The 17,191-nt window shown below is 31.5% G+C and overlaps 2 protein-coding genes across 2 annotated transcripts in view; both read left to right on the forward strand.

The window, feature by feature from the left end:
* LOC139516083 (receptor-type tyrosine-protein phosphatase epsilon-like) overlaps positions 1-2,598 on the forward strand; it is a 36,763-nt gene extending 34,165 nt beyond the window's left edge. Inside the window, exons 23-26 of the mRNA XM_071305930.1 lie at positions 245-373; positions 828-985; positions 1,651-1,786; positions 2,400-2,598. Of these exons, the coding sequence (XP_071162031.1) occupies positions 245-373; positions 828-985; positions 1,651-1,786; positions 2,400-2,471 (495 nt within the window). The 3' untranslated portion in view covers positions 2,472-2,598. The remainder of the gene's footprint in view (positions 1-244; positions 374-827; positions 986-1,650; positions 1,787-2,399) is intronic.
* A 5,072-nt stretch (positions 2,599-7,670) lies between these two features.
* LOC139498129 (DEP domain-containing mTOR-interacting protein-like) lies at positions 7,671-16,904 on the forward strand. Its single transcript, XM_071286464.1, has 9 exons — positions 7,671-7,816; positions 9,317-9,495; positions 10,084-10,204; positions 10,863-11,038; positions 12,228-12,479; positions 14,345-14,446; positions 14,693-14,763; positions 15,565-15,669; positions 16,325-16,904. The coding sequence occupies exons 1-9, from the start codon at positions 7,743-7,745 to the stop codon at positions 16,487-16,489; spliced, it is 1,245 nt and encodes a 414-aa protein (XP_071142565.1). The 5' UTR covers positions 7,671-7,742; the 3' UTR covers positions 16,490-16,904.
* The last annotated feature ends 287 nt before the right edge of the window (positions 16,905-17,191 follow it).

Genomic DNA, 17,191 nt, shown 5'->3' on the forward strand with positions numbered 1-17,191 from the left:
TCAAATTATATGGAAATGCTTTTACTAAAAAAAAAACATTTGTTGTTAATGTTTCACAAAAATCGAAACTAAATCAAACCAATTTCACCACATTTCTTTCACGAGTAAAATTTCAGTGGTGGCATATTCCCAGTTTAGTACTGTTATAATTTGGATAAAAACAAAGAAACGAAATACTAGTAATTTGAGTTAGGAAATTGTTATGGACAACCTTTGAATGTGAGTTTCGTCTTTTGAATTGTAGGATGTTACTTTTACACCTCCAGAAAATGAATTTATGAGACTTGAATCTTTTGTTGTTTATTCTGAACGTGAATTTCCGAGGAGTGACAGCATAACTGATTTTGATATAATTCTCAGTCCTCAAGGAAGTGTGAGTATACTATTATCTAACTATACGTTTTATCTAACTACAAGAAAAGAAAAAAACCGATACAAAGTAAGTATTGCAACGACCTTTTTAATATTTAGAACAACGAAGAGCGACAAAGTTATAATGAAAAAAGTGTTAGGAGAAACCAAGAGAACAAGACAAAAAAGATAAACATAAAATACATGACACAAAAACGATAGAATGAAAAATATAAACTCTCAAAACCTGAAATGAAATGTGTGGCTACGGAGGTAAGACAGTTTAATTTCAGTTCTACAAGTCGCACCATACAATTACCCACAAATGATGAACACAGTACGCAATCATATTCAAAATATGACTATAAGGGGATAATGGAAACTGTTGAACTGTAACGCCACACGAATGAAGGCTTCATGTTCAAATTGTGACAATTTCATGCATAATATATCAACACTGTTGTTATATTTTACAGAATAAAGAAAATGACAGGAAATTCAAAATGTTTATTAGTACTAAAGAACAACATGATGTTATACCAGACAATACAGAGCTGTTTGTATCCTTATGCGAATGTGTCGTTGACTTTGAAGCAACAAATACACAGGATTGCCCAGTAGTACTTGTATGCCGGTATGTTGACAAATGCAATTATTCAATTATTTTGTGGATTATATTGGAAAATGTAATGTAGATGTAACTACTTATAAGGGACGACCCGTTGATTTTCTGAGGGTAAAATTTATTTTGGAATTGAAAATCTTAGCCAGGTTAAGAGCTCAACATATACCCTTGCATAAACCAGGATGAAAATGAATAATCTGCAACACAAAAATGCAGAAAACTATTGTGGACAAATAAAAATATTTTTCGGCGCGACAAAGCCATGGAGAAAAAATAAGCTTAAAATGAATAGTCAATCCGCACTAAATCATGTAAATTCAGTTATTTGATAGATAAATTCAAAAATAAGTCGGAAGTCGTGGATAGGGCAATATCATAAACATATCTAGAAAGACAAAATTTCCCTGAAGATAATTTGATTGTATTACGTGCTAGTTATATTTACAAGGGTTTGGTATGAGATCTTTTAAAGTTCATGTCGTCTGTACAAAGTGCCACGCAAAAGGGTTCCAATAAAACATATTAATGACATAGTGACACCATCATAATGACTGAAGTGATAAAAGAAATTGAAAGCTCAGTCCACAGTAGCTAAAAATAGTGATCAGGAAAAAAACACAGCAAATAAGAATAAGAAGTTCTGTACTTTAACGTGTTTTTTTCAATTGAAACAGAGACGGTGCATCACGGTGTGGTATATTTGCTGCCATGACAACAACCATTCAGAGAATACTAGTGGATAAGGACCTTGACATTTTCCTGGCTATTAAGACAATTCAACAAAGGCAACCTCGATTCGTTGACTCATTTGTAAGTTGACAAATCAGTATTAGTATAAGAGTATAAGGAACTTGGTAAAACCATTTCGAAGGTACATGTACACAATAGTTGTCAGGATTATAATTTAATACGCCAGACGCGCGTTTCGTCTACATAGGTCTCATTAGTGACGCTCAGATCAAAACAGTTAAAAAGCCAAACAAGTACAAAGTTGAAGAGCATTGAGGACCGAAAATTCCAAAAAGTTGTGCCAAATACGGCTAAGGTAATCTACTCCTGGGATAGAAAATCAAAACATAAAATAAATGGATCGTGTATTGTTAAATTTATGCAATCATATAATTCATAAGGACAAGGAAATTGAAAACATAAGACACATTATTTAGAGCGATTAATGTCGATATGCCGTTGGGCAGGCAGTAAAAACTTCAATTTTAAGCAGGGTATCTGATTAATTTTGTCAACTCCCTTTATAGAATTTTCGCTTATACATGATTCATATTCATATTACTTTTGCAGACATCCAAATATTTTTTTTTAACAACATACTCGATTGCAGGATATGATAAGATAATTTAGATGTTTCGAATCTGCATACTTATAATCATGTAAATTTCATTATTATTCATTTCTATCATTTTAGGAGCAATACAAGTACATCCATGAATTAGTAGACGACTATATGGATTCTAATCAGCTGTATGTGAATGTATAGATTTGAATTATTTACCAGTCCATCTTTTTTAATCTAAAACTTACAATGTCTAACGTCAGTTTGTTGTTTAAATATTTGTCTCATTTTTAAGTCTATGTATATTTTTATAAATAAAGATAATATGAAAGAGTTGTTTGTATATTTACCATCAGCAAAACTGTTTTAGGGATTGCAATGACTATGAAAAGCTTCATTAGTGCGTTTTCATGTTGTTCAGACAATGACCTTAGATGCTTAATAGTGCGACAGACGACTTTGCACCTGACTTTTGTATATGGTTTTTAGAGATTGTATGTTGTGTTGTTTCGCTATTATCTATAAGTAGTACTTATCCCACATCTCTCTTTTGTCGGTTGCAGTGACAAAAAGTTTACTGAGTGTCAATAGGAACGGAACACGGTAAACCAATGTGTTTGTCCCTTTTTTAATGAAATGAAACATTAGGGGCTTCGGTGTCCGAGTGATACAAGTACTGTCTAAATCACTAAACAGTCAACACTGAGGTTGTGAGTTCGAACCCCGCTCGTGCAGGTGCACTCGATTCCGATCTGTTTTCTGTTTACATTCACCAAAACCCCGCGGAAATCTCACTTGCGTAGGAGCGTTCTAAAAGTCATATACGTTAGTACAACAAAGTTTACATTAAAGATTATATAATTGTCCCGAATAAACAGCTGTCACGGATGCAAACCATTTCCATTCTCAATTTTATTAAAGAAACAATTATTTTAATAAAAATATAAATCTTTGTAAGATCTAGTTCAAATATTTATAGTTTTTCACTTGCTTTCCATCACGATATAATTAACGAGACGTTTTTTCAAACACAACCAAATCACCCACCATGACAGCATTTTGTCCAATCACAGAAAGGATTTTCGAGCATGCGTATTATGTTGCCATAGTTAAGCGTCCTTAAGTTCAAAGGGCACAAACCGAAATTATACCGACTACGTCGGAAAAATTACACAGTGGTATCTTTTGAAAGAGATTGAGTATTATTAAATTTTCCGCTGCCAAAATTTCTTTTGTATAGTCAAAAATATACATTGTAGTTTTTACTTGATATAACCACTAGGAGCAGGTTCTGCTTACCCTTCTAGAGCATCTTAGATCATTTACGTTTTTTTACCTGTTTGTGCTACTAGTATTCAGTCTGTAATTTTCTTTGGACAATTTGGTAGACTGCTGATGGTATTTTCGTCGTTTCATTTCTTGCCATTATAGTGGGTTTTTTTTTGCTTTTCGACTGATGATTTGTTTTGTCACTTTGGAATCTTTTGCCTCTTTTCAACAGTAGGATAACCTTCAAGTATTAATGTAGTCTTAAAGTTTCAGCTCCCTAATGGGAAATTTTGATTTTAAACATATTTTATTAATTAAGATATAAAAAGGATTGAGCAGCAGGCACAGCCTATAAAAGCTCTCTCCATAATACACGTACAAGGTATAATTCAATTATAACAACTGTATTTAAAATAATGCATTATAGTAGAACATGCATGCTACTTGTGTGCACACATGAGCAAATATATGTGAACAGTGTTACTTACTTAATGCAAAGTATATTTAAATATATAGGCAATTAATCATTAGTTTTGTAAAGTACCTTGAAACATGCAAATATCCTTTATAAGCCATTGGAAATATATATATATATGGCTTGAAAGAGACACTAAGCTTGCTTAGTGGAATAAATGAATTAATGTTGGAGTGTATGAGAAAAAAAATGAAAAAATAAAACTAAATCTGCGAAAATTAAGTAAGTTTCAAACAAAACGTTGAGTGTCACTGATATATTTCTGAACAGATTTAAAAATAGCAATATTCATATCATATGAAAATAATCTGTTTCCAAAAAGTAGTAAATCAATATTTATGTCAAGATTATCAACAATGGAGTAGACGGAATCAAGAAAGATCTGTCTTACATCATTATACTTAGGGCCAGTAAAAAAGAAATGTTGGTTATCATCAACAAGATGGTTACAGTTTGCACAAAACGTGTTCTCGGATAAGAACTGATTAAACAAATGAGATTTAAGGTTGACAATGACTTATATTAAGTCTCCTTATCCCATAATTGAAAGGTTTAAATATATCATCAGTCCAATAAAACTTATCCAGTCCACTTCTTAATATACCCAAACTTGGTGATTTTTGTAAACTCAAAGGAAGACTATTCCAAAGTCTAATAGTGGAAGGAATGAAACTATTAAAAAACGATCTAGTTCTAGCAAGAGGCGGGTGAAAAGTATTATTTCCATTTCTCAAAGTATAGGGGGTTTGTCTGGGAAGATATGGCTGGACTAATGGGAAAAGGCCAGAAGAGCAATAACTTGAGCAAATGTAAGTTAATACTTATTTCTATCAATCAATAATCATATTATTATGATGCGCTAAACTCTTGTGTGCAATCTGATAAAGGACAAATTAAATATGTGCTAGTAGTGTATACTTTCTTAATTTTTATATTTAGATATTGGACTTTAGAGTATGGGTTAAATGTTAAGCTTATCCTTCACTTAAATTACTTAGTATGAGTAAAACAAATATATAAACAAATGAAATACGACAAGAGAAAGTGGTTGTTGATCATGTGTTTGAGCATTCCTGATCAACAGAAAACCACTTCTGACTAACCAAATTTGTAATTTAATGTTTTTAGCAGTGTGGTGATACCGCCGCTGGTGGTAACTATAACTCTGGTCTTCTCTAACGAGTGAATTATGGTCTCATTAATCGGTGATATTGTCTTGATTTATAACATACTTTTATAACATACTTCACTGATGATTTTAGAAATGATCGAGACATCATGTTATTTGTCATTTGACCTCTGGCGTTCAATACTGTAACATTTGTAAACATAGCGTTAGAGCGTTTTTAGCACTAAATTATTTCGACCCACTCACTCCGGTCATTCCCTGAAGAGGACTTCAATTTATAAAACTCTAAAAAATCATAATATATATAGTTTTAATTCATTTATCTTTGAACTCATTTTCATTGATTATTGGTCAATGTTATTTTCGTGTGTTTTGGTCGTTTTTTTCAAGTGATATATTAAGCAATAAGTCAACTGTATTTGTTGTATGGAATTGTTGTATCATCTCACCGTGTCCTCATTTTTGTGGTTCTTTGGTTAATGTAAGTTATTTCTTTGTCTTTCGATCTGTTTTTTAAGTAATATAGTCAATAGGTCAGATATATTTGGTGTATGCAATTCTTGCAAAGTACTTGTCTGTCTGGCAGGTATCATGTGACCTGTACTTCATTTTCATGGTTCAATAGTCAATATTAATTTTTTTTTGTGTTTTGGTTTGTTCTTCGATTACCATAAGCAATAGTTTAACTATATTTCTGTATATAATAATTATATATAATATATAAACATGTCTGTATGACAGGATTTATCTGACCTTAGCCTCATTCACGAATATGAATATTATTTAAAAAAAAAGTGTATGTAATACTTGCAGTAAAACATTTATCTTTCAGTCTATCAACATAAATCAATGGTCAGTAAAGCAGGCGAGACATGTAAGCATGTACATCCTTGTTTGTTTGTTGATAAACTCTACATACATTGTTGTGAAATGTTATTAAACAAAATTTTCAATGCTGATAACTTTTATCTAACTTCATGTTGATCACCTTTGTTTATTTTGTCGAGGTTTTATCATATTACAGATGAATAACAATTTGATATCTTTCATTCATTACGTTATTAGCAATTGATAACGTGCATATAAATAATTTTGAACATTTTCCATTAAAATTGCTATTTCTGATTTGCATTTAGTAATCTAGTTTTGTTTATTCTTACATTCACAAGAAAGTATACAATGGGACGTATTTTGCCAATTCATTCGACAATACATAAATCAAAGTTAGGTTCCTATTTGATTATTAACTCCTCAACTGTTTCTGTTTTTACAAATATTAGGGTTTATGCATTCCTGATGAAGGTAAGTCCAGAAAAGTTTTTCGGACGCAGGAAATTAATAAAATGTTTTCTGTGAGAAAATATCTATGAGTAAAGCAAATAGTTTTCTGAAACTGACATCATCAAGATACTTTGTTTAGTTTTGGAGGACGTTTTTGTGATTCCAATTGTAAACATTATATATCTGTGTAGCAACATTGAAATACCTGCATATGGAGTATATATTTCAAAATTTGGTAAAATAACCCAGGGCTTGTGTTTCCTATCAAGAGTTTTGTAGACCGTTATTGAATGTCTGTGTTACAGTTGACTATGGATATGTTCCACCTGTTATGCATCAATCTCATCCCCTTTTTACCGGTAGCAACATCACACACTGCGACTTATTACCGATTATTTTTCTTAGAATGAGTAACAAAACGGATGCCACCAGCCGAACATGAGCTGCTTACCCTTCAGGATCCCAAGTTCACTTCTAGTTTTATTTTGAAGGGTTTGCATATCTTTTGCACAAGTTACCAGTCTTGTTTTTTGTTCAAATTTTTTTCGATGTCTGTTTTGTGTTCTACACGTAACAGTCTTGACCACTCTTAGACACTGTGCTTCCTGTCAAACTTTCACATTTATTAAAAAATAAAGGATTACTAAATTCAAATGACTAATGGGTCTATAAATGGAGTTAAATCCTATAAAACCACTATAAGTCACATTGTTAAACTTTAAAAATGGTAAGTGTTTACAAATATTATAACATTGTTTCATTAACATATTTAACATGGTGTGTCAAGGATTGATCTTCATTTTGTTTACAAAAATAAGCAGACAGGAAATTTATAATTTGAAAAATAAACATTAACATAAAACACACGTCAATTTTTTGAATTTTCTTTTATTTCATGGCTTACATATCCATAAAAGAAAATATTTTATACAGAACTGCATTGTTTATTAATGTATGTATGTATTCTGTATGCATGTCCTAAAATCGGAGCAGATTTTTTGTGACCTATTTGGGCACAAATCGTGCCTTCAGATGACGACGTTCTTTTTTGCAGTTATTTATCTGAGTCGTCATTCTCATGTGCACAAAAACTATAACGTTTAAAGATATATACTCATAATGTTTATGAATGTTATTAAACAAAAACTGGTTTCCCTTTGATGATAATTTTTATCTATATATATATATCTTCCTCACCCTTGTTTATTCTGTCAAGGTTTTATTATATTATAAATAAATAGTGGTGTGATAAAATTCATGCAGTATCATCTAAAATCACGTTTTCTGTAATGATCAACGTGCACATAACTAATATAAAATAATGGATGTGAAAAGAGATCGCTCCAAAAGTTTCAGCAATAAGAATGAGATTTTTTATATTGGAGACCAATTAAGGTAAATATAGATACGTTGTATATGCTGTTATTTAGAGCTTGTCTGAAGCTAGAATAGGTTTACCATTCAAGGCCGTCTGGTTTGATCTGCGTAAATATATCCAACAAGCCATATTTTTAGCACACAAGGATTCAGATTCCTTCGAGCCTTTTGTTTGTCTTATTTGGTGTATTCCATAAAAAAAATTATAAATATGTTGCAAGTGCGTTAAATTCACAAAAAAGGAAAAAAGTTCAATATGTTTCCGTCATATACCCATTGCTATCAATTATGATTCACTTTGGTTCATTAGACCTGAACGTCTGTGGTAAAGACTCCAAGTGAATCGATCTGTTCGATCATATTCTTATTTTAGTATATCTTGTATTGTTGATAATTTGTGCCACATTCGTCTAGTTTGACCCTTTTGCTATCACATTGCGCTTATTGTCAGACTCTACTTAATTATTTTTTTTGAAAGATTGCCCTTCGAAACTACTACACTAATTCAATAAAACTTCAAATGTTTTATCTTTAGAGTAAGTTGTCTATCTATATCTTTTTTTTTTTATCAAAACACTTAAGGGTTTCTACCTAAATCATAGATAGCCTTTCTCCTTTTTGAAAACAACTGATCGAAGTTTTGACTTGCACTGCTCTTCGACTACCTGATCTATTCTGTTTTTGTTTGCTTATATAGCGCACTTGACCAGTCTTGAAAAGATGAAACGTGCTTCTAGCTTAACATATCATAAGCCTTATATCTTTGATGACTGTTTACAAAATATTATTCTAGAAAAAAAAGTAAAATAACAAAAATACTGAACTCCTAGAAAAATTCAAAACGGAAAGTCTCTAATCAAATGGCAGAATCAAAAGCTCAAACACATCAAACAAAAGGATAACAACTGTCATATTCCTGGCTTGGTACAGACATTTTCTTATTTAAAAAATGGTGGATTGAACCTGGCTTTATAGATAGCTAAATCTCACACTTGAATGACAGTCACATCAAATTTCATTATATTGACAACGATGCGTGACCAAAAAAAACAGTCATAATAGGTAAAAAAGTCAATAATACAGCAGTCAACATTGTGCTATAATCCTTATCACTGAAAAAATACAAACATGTAACAAAGAAGCACAAAATGGCATACAGACCAAGCATGTTAGTAAAATTTAAAGACAAGAATACACAAATTTATCATAGTACAATAACACAATGACTCTGTTGGTTGAAGTTTCGTTCCAGAGGATATCACCTGCCCAATATTCATCACTTTGTGACGCCATGGAATATCATGGATATAACCATTTCCTGTACATTTTCTGTTTGTACAATTTTGAATCTTTCGAAAACTAGACATAGATGCCTTAGTCATTTTTGGCTCAACTTTTCGGAAGACAAGTTTAACTTGCAGTGCATGGCATCACACAGACTGAAATAAATTAGAAGCAATATAGTACGAGTTTTCAATATGAATATCTTTCGACTATAATTGAATATATATTTTTCAGGACACGAATTAATTTTTCGAATTTACTGAAAGACAGAAAATATCACTTCAAAACTTATAAAAATTGTTTCATTGGTAAGGAAGTTGTATCCTGGCTAGTAGACTGTAAACTTTGTGAGTTCCGTTCTTCAGCCGTTACAGCACTGAGAACTCTACAAGACCACCATATTCTCCACCATGGTAAGATAAAAAAAAGATTTCGACCATTTGTTTTGATGTTCAACAAGACATACGAAGACTTCTCTCTCCCTCGCTTACGAGACGTAAAATGAATGAAATGATTTTTAAATGTGCAATAAAGATTAAGTGTAAAGGTTGAGATACCTTCCTGTCACAAACATACAAAGTGTGATTTTATTGAATGTCAGAAACAAGTGACATAGCAATACTTTTAAATTCCTTCCACCAACCCAATTTATTCTTTGGATAAATATATTGAAGTAATTTATTTCACAGACATGGACTTATTTTCGTATATTTTATTCATTAATCAAGACACCTGCAATTAGGTGTAGTATAGTTAAGAAAACATTGAATTGTGCACCAATTTAATTACGTATTCCAAAGAGATTTTTTTTTAATTTCATATGTCATCATGTTGATAACTCCACATTTTCGGTGTTTCTTAACAGTATAATGAAACTGTGTAACATAATATAACTTAAGTTTCTTTATCACAACAAGACTTTAAGAATTTTAATCTCTCCTAAGTTCTGCTGTCATTTCCCATTACCTTTAAACAGTAAACGCATGTATTACATTTTGTAGTATGTGATGACCATCTATTCAAGGACGACATGTTATTCTACAGATTTAGAATTGATGATGGAACACATAAAATGGATATGGATCTCAAAATGTTTTATAAAGGCCAACAAATATATAGACTGTAAGCACAAATATAGTTGTTTTACATTGTCATTTTGGGGCCTTTGATAGCTGACTATGCAGTATGGGGTTTGCTCATTGTTAGAGGTCGTACGGTGATAAGTAATTTCTGTGTCATTTGATCTCTTGTGGAGAGTTGTCTCATTGGCAATCATACCACATCTTCTTTTTTTATATTCATGTATTGTATTATTGCTAAAGTGGTGTTCAAAACTCTGTGACAATTAATTTTGTGAAACGATGTTCAGACAGAAATATAAAGTTTTGTTCAATGTCACGTCTAATAGTCTCAAACCAATCAAAATCAGTGGAATAAAATATTTCACGCAGAAGTTGACAATCAGTTAAAATGCTTTTTTCGATCAAAATGCACACTGTAAAACATCATAGAAAACCGACGTCATTATTGATACAAATATTTTATAACAGTTTTTTTCTTCAAGTTTTTCCCCATGCAATCAAAATATTGTCATCCCTAGTTTTGTGAAAGGACAAGAGAAACAAAATAAAATTGCCAGGTATTGTAGAACACAAACATAAACAAACCGAACATAGTCTTTGGTCATATGAACAATGCTTTAAAAAGTTATTATGCTCTAGACCCTTTATATGTATGTGTTGCAATACAATTTGATTACATGCAAAATATGATATTACAGAGCTACTTCTAAAAAGAAAGGCATAATCCGTGATTATCAGTTAAATGCTCAAGTATACAAAGAGGCTTTTATTGGGTCTGCGTTTGTTGACTGGTTAACCAATCAAGAACATATTGGAATTGAAGACGCAGTTGATTTAGGCAGAAAATTGTTGGACTATAATATCATAAAGCATGGCAAGTGACAAATATATTTTATAGTTAGTCATATTTTTTATTACTTTTACGCTGGATGCCAAGTGCTGATAACATACCACAAATGGCCTTTCTGGTCATGAAAAACTTAAGGAATAGAATCACTAATTCAACTGAACGTTCGTGCAAGAAAGAAGTAACAAGGACGTTTGGGTAACTGAAGAATCTCCGTTAAACATTTTTATTCTACAAATAAAAAATATACAAAATGGAAATATGAGGGTATATTTGCACTATCAATCAAATCAGAGTACCAGTTTACTACCCAAATTCCAGAAACTAGTGTACTCTGATATAGATTTTTAAAGAATGGTGTGTTATCAGCATAGGTCACGATTAGATAAAGAAAACATAAGTATGGGTTGAAATAAAAGTAAGGAGATCTGGTATAATTTAAAAGGGGGTTTCATTTGGGGGTTCTGATCCTGGATCCCGCTTAATGTTTTGTTAGATTCCACATCCTGATCATCATTCTATTAATAGCGACTGTAATTACATGTTACCCGCCCGACTCGTTTCCCGTTTCATGCACAATAGAATGACTTCACATGTCACGACTCAAAAATGAGAAATTCCGCGCCACGCTTAAATTCAAATTAGACCAGCTGCAAACGACATAAAACTCCATAGACCGGACCGAAAGAAATAGATCTGATTCGAACATGCAGTTACAGGTCAACGAAGCGTCTTCAGTAGCGAGTAAAAATTCAAACAAGAAAACTTCTGGTTAAGTTTGAATTTTACTAAAACGAACGAAACGACTTAGACAATCACCACTGGAATACCAGTTCCTTGCTTGGGGTAGGCACATAAAGAATGTTGCGGGGTTTAGCATGTTTATTGTCGTTTAGTTCTCCCTTATCCTGGATAGTTGTGTAACAACAACCACAAGAACAAGCTGTAAAAATAGTTAGAAGTGCTTGACTTATAGTTCGATACAAATGATAAAAATAATATAAGACACAAAGTACAAGAAAAGAAATCAAATCAATGTTAACACCGATGGACACAATACTTACATATCTTACTTCATTGATACATTTGAAAATGATGATTGTTTTAAAATATTTTATTTGTATTTTCTAATTGTATAAAAATATTTTGATATATATTTTTTTTATAAATTTATTTTTGTTTACCCTTTATTTATTCCCTATTCTTACTTTTTCAGTAACAGACGATCACCATTTTAAACATGACAACTGTTTACTTTATCAGTTTGAATTTGACTTTGATCAAAAATTTACTTTTCATAATGTGTTTAAGTTTTCTATGCCGACACATTCCAGAAACCTTTCAGATTCGTCAATTATTGTGAAAGACTTTAACCGAAAAAGATCGGCTAGTAGTGACAAATCTCATTCATCGGTAGATTCACATGACGAATTTGACCCAAACAGGAGATTCTCAGATTCGTACACATGTAAGTATACACACATTTATCATTGCATTTTCGTGAAGATAATTAAGAAATGACTGTAATATGTTTTCTGTCTATGAAGAAATAACATCAAAAATGTGGTCCACACTACTTATTTTAAAGTGTGCACCGCATTTTTTTATGTTATTTCGAATAGACAGAAAAAATATAAGTCATTTCTTATATTTAATTTAAAATTTCATTTTAAACCGGAGTAAACCATGGAAAAACGTTGATGACATCACGGTCACATGGCAAAATTATGTATATGAGCTGATAAACAAAACAACGTCAGCCAATCAGAAGACGCGTTACATCCAAAATAAAATTATATTAAAGGGGCACTAGCTGTCAAATTCCTGGTCACCGATTTGACTCAAATTCTCATAATTGATTTATAATAGTGTAAAACATTTATCCATACTACCAAAAGTAAAAAATAAACAGTTTACAGAGCATGGGGTAGATAATATGTAGGTCCCTTTCGTGCGTATTTTAGTCCAGACGCCATCTAATTAACTATCGATTTGACCTCAGATGACCATATAAGCGATGTAAACATGAAATTCAACGAAGATATGAATAGATTAAACCAACACGTGCAATTGGATTTTTTTTTAGGTCTGTTTGAGTTTTTTATAGATTAAAAATATATGTTCCTCATTGTTTTAACCGTATAAGAATGATTTTATATGGATCGAGTCAGTAATCAAATGATTTACCTTAGTTTCACTTTCATTGTTGACATTCTTTTTCTTTAAATAACCAGTGAGTACACGTACAATGCATGCGTTGTCAATCTGTAGCAAGGGATTAAATTGAAGTTCAGATGAATACGGATTTAATGAGATCGACTAATTCACTTGCAAAACTGAAGTTCAAAATTTCTAATATGTAGATGTTATCTTCAATTGTTTTTTGTTTCTACTTTTTATTAGAACTGTCATTTCTAAGGGAAGCATGACATTCCACCAGATAATGCTAAATTGAATGACTATTCTTATGATTGGAATAGTTCATCCATGGAAGTAAAAAACAACCTTTGAAAAAAGTAAAATCACAAAAATACTAAACCATGAGGAAAATTCAAAACGGAAAGTCCCTAATCAAATGATAAAACACATCAAACGAATGTCATATTCCTGACTTGGCACAGGCAATTTATAATGTAGACAATAGTGGATTGAACCTGGTTTTATAGCGCTAAACATCTCTTTTATGACAGTAGCATCAAATTCCATTATATTTACAACGATGCTTGAACAAAACAGATATAATAGTTAAAATCGTCAAAATAATGAGTACAGCAGTCATCAATGTGTCATAATCTCAAATAGAACAAAACAAACAAATATTTAACAAAGAAATACAAAAAGCATGTATCAAATTAACAACCACATTCATTGCTTACTTATATATGTATGTTAAATCATCCCATGAAGGATTGAATAATTTGAAGTCCTGCGAAAACGATATTTTGATGGAAAAAATATGACATGGTTCCATATTACTATTTAGAATTTTCTTCATATGATGTTATTCCTATATTAAAGTGAACCAATTTATCGGAAGATAATGTGAACACCATTTAAGATTTTGGTTCATCTCGTTATAGTTCATCTATTAAAAAGATATATGTTAAAAAAAATATGTTCATGGGATTTGTCTGAAATTAAGTATAGAAGTTTATTTGTTGCTTTCTGATAGCAAAGAAATTATATAACATGTATTGTTACAGATTTTTTATTTACACTAAGCGCTTATCTAAAAACAAAATCAGAGTGAGCTTACCACCAAGCCTATTTGATCTAGTACTGTTGTTTTGTACAATTTAAAAACATAGAATTAAATTTACAATTTTATTTAAGGTTCCATCCATGACAAAATTAGTGTAACTTCGTCAGATAATGAAAGCGTTGACGGTACAGAATCAATTGACGGTGACAGTTCATTAACATCGCCAAAGTCAGGTAAGTCTGTTACGTACATCATTTAAAATGTATGACAGTGATACGTGAGAAAAGATTGTTACAAGAATACTACACAAGTCCAACGACATCAACATGACAAATATATGCGTCTATTCAATGATGGATAGATATTTCTTTTCATTCAGTAAATGTATAAAGTATTGTTTGTTTTCTTTAGAACATGCATTGTTATGTTATGTTAAAGGTTTTAAGTACTATACTAAGTATTATTTTATTTTGTTTTAGTTTTGCTGAGACATGCAACAGTAGCTGAGTTAGTGTCACCTGAGACTCCATATATCAAAAGATCATTAAGGGTAAGTATAAATAAGTTATAGCTGCTAATAATATCGCGACTGTTTTTATAGCAAGTTTAATGAGGGTATATAATCATTGTTTACGTGTCTTTTAAACAACGCTACGAGGAAATGAATGCCAAAAAAAAAACCATGCCCACCAAGCACGAGAAAAGACATTCGCGATTTCCTCTTTAACACGTGATATTTTTCAACAGCTGGGTTAATTGCGGTATAAAATAACGGTTTTATTATTTTTTTCTACTTTTCACTTGAATTGTACGTTTAGATTATTCTTTCATATGCCGCCGAGGTACACAATAACACGTACGGCACTTTATGTTATGTCCCATCGTAGGCAAAAAAATTGTCAGTGCCGATGTACTGGCTACAAAGCTGAATATATCGATAAATACAAAAAGAGACAACGAGTTAAAACATCCACAAATATTTCAAATCTTTCAAAAAATTAAACATAATATTAAACGAAAGCTGTCTTTCCAAATGACATGTTAAAATGATACCAAGGCAATCAACAATCATAAATTGCAGAGCAACGGACAACGTCATGTTATGGCCTTTTATATCTTTCTTTATTGTATGCGATTGTTCATTGTTGAAATCAGTCCATCATTCTATAGTTGTTTACATCATCTTTATTGATCTCTTATGAATAATTGTCTCGTTGTCAATCATACAAAACTTTTTTCTCTTAACACCTTATCAAAGTAAGCTGTTTATTGCTAAATCAAAATGTTCCAAAAAGTTGTTAAAGATGTTTTTTGTTGTAAGCAGTTTGATTTCATACATTGCATATTATAGATCACAAGTGACTCTGTTGGGTATGGATTCGTTGTTAGAGGTGATGGTCCAACTTACGTCCAAACCATTGATCCACTAGGGCCTGCTGCAGCTGCGGGACTTAAGGTGACTAGTTTAATCGTATTTGACACAACTATTTTGAATTACGGGTCCTCAATGCTCTAGATCTCCAACTTTATACTTGTTTGGCTTTATAACTATTTTGATCTGAGCGTCACTTATAGCGTCACTTATGTAGAAGAAACGCGCGTCTGGCGTATTAAGTTGTAATCCTGGTACCTTTGATAGCTAATTACATATATAAATTGGATAACGAAAAAGAAAAGTACTAAATATCTATTTGCGGTCAGCATTGGAAATGCTGAATGAATTTTTATAACCAGAATGACCTTGTTTTAGTATTCATATATAAGGAATGGAATAACACTCGTAGTTTATAGTCCCATTGCTTTACATGTTAAACTCTGCAATATCAAGCATTCTTAGATCTATTGACTTCAGTTTAAAATTTTGAAATTTACTTGATACTGGCCGAAAATTCAATATACTTTTATTTGCACATTTGAGCACACGGTTCCCGAAAGTTTTACAGTGCAAAACAGCTACTTCTGATATGAGCTAACAGGCAAATGTGTCCAATTTCAATTATTTTATTTAATATTCAAAAGAATATTTACTAAAAAAAACCCAATAAGAAATATTTAGAAAAGGGGGCCTATGATTCAGACAAATAATATATGATGTAAATATTTTTTTGTAGGTACGCCAGTATATCCACTCTGTGAATGGAAATAATGTCTTGAAGTTAAATCACAAACAAGTTGCCAAAATGATTATGGACGTTGAGCAATATCTTACTATATGTATCATGGTGCATAAAAGAGATGCAGTATTTACCGACATCGATTCATTAAAAACTACTTAAACAGAAATAGAATATTACACCGTAATTTTTACATCAATTTGAGTAAATCAAATATCAGATAAAAGAGATACTAACTTTATAAAATTTCCTGAGTACTTATATTATTCAGTATTACCATATTGTCTGACTTTTGTTAGTTGCCTTACCATGACAATGTGAAATACTTTTATTGAAATACCTTTCCTTTAAAACAAAAACACAAATTAAAAAATACAGGCGAGGTTGGTGGGTAAATTCTTTGATAAGGTGTTAATACAAATTTTGTTTGGTACCAGTTTTTAGTGCTCCCTCATGGTGATTAAGTTTGTCCGTCCTGTGAGAGAATTCATTTGCTGGTGAATTGGTCTAATCGTTACCGGTTGCTTTGTTTAAATTGTATCAGAACATAATGACATTAAAATAACCATGTTGATGATTACTTTTTTCATAAATATATACCACTTACTTAAATTACATCGATTTTTTTCATTTCAAACGTCTTGAAAATTGCAGTTCGCAAAACTATATTTTTACTGATAATATGATGGCAGTTAGAAAGATATGTCGTTTCTGTGCTCTTCCAGTTGTCGATAAAGTGGCAAACGTACAAGACCGTTGATGCAGAAAATTTGTGTAATGGAAAAAATAACTAGCATACATTTGTTGACTCTATGATTTTTGATATGTAAATCAAAGTGTAGCTTGTTCATTTGCAATTTTTCT

Source organism: Mytilus edulis, chromosome 1 (genome assembly GCF_963676685.1).
Source record: "Mytilus edulis chromosome 1, xbMytEdul2.2, whole genome shotgun sequence".
Classification (NCBI taxonomy): Eukaryota; Metazoa; Mollusca; class Bivalvia; order Mytilida; family Mytilidae; genus Mytilus; species Mytilus edulis.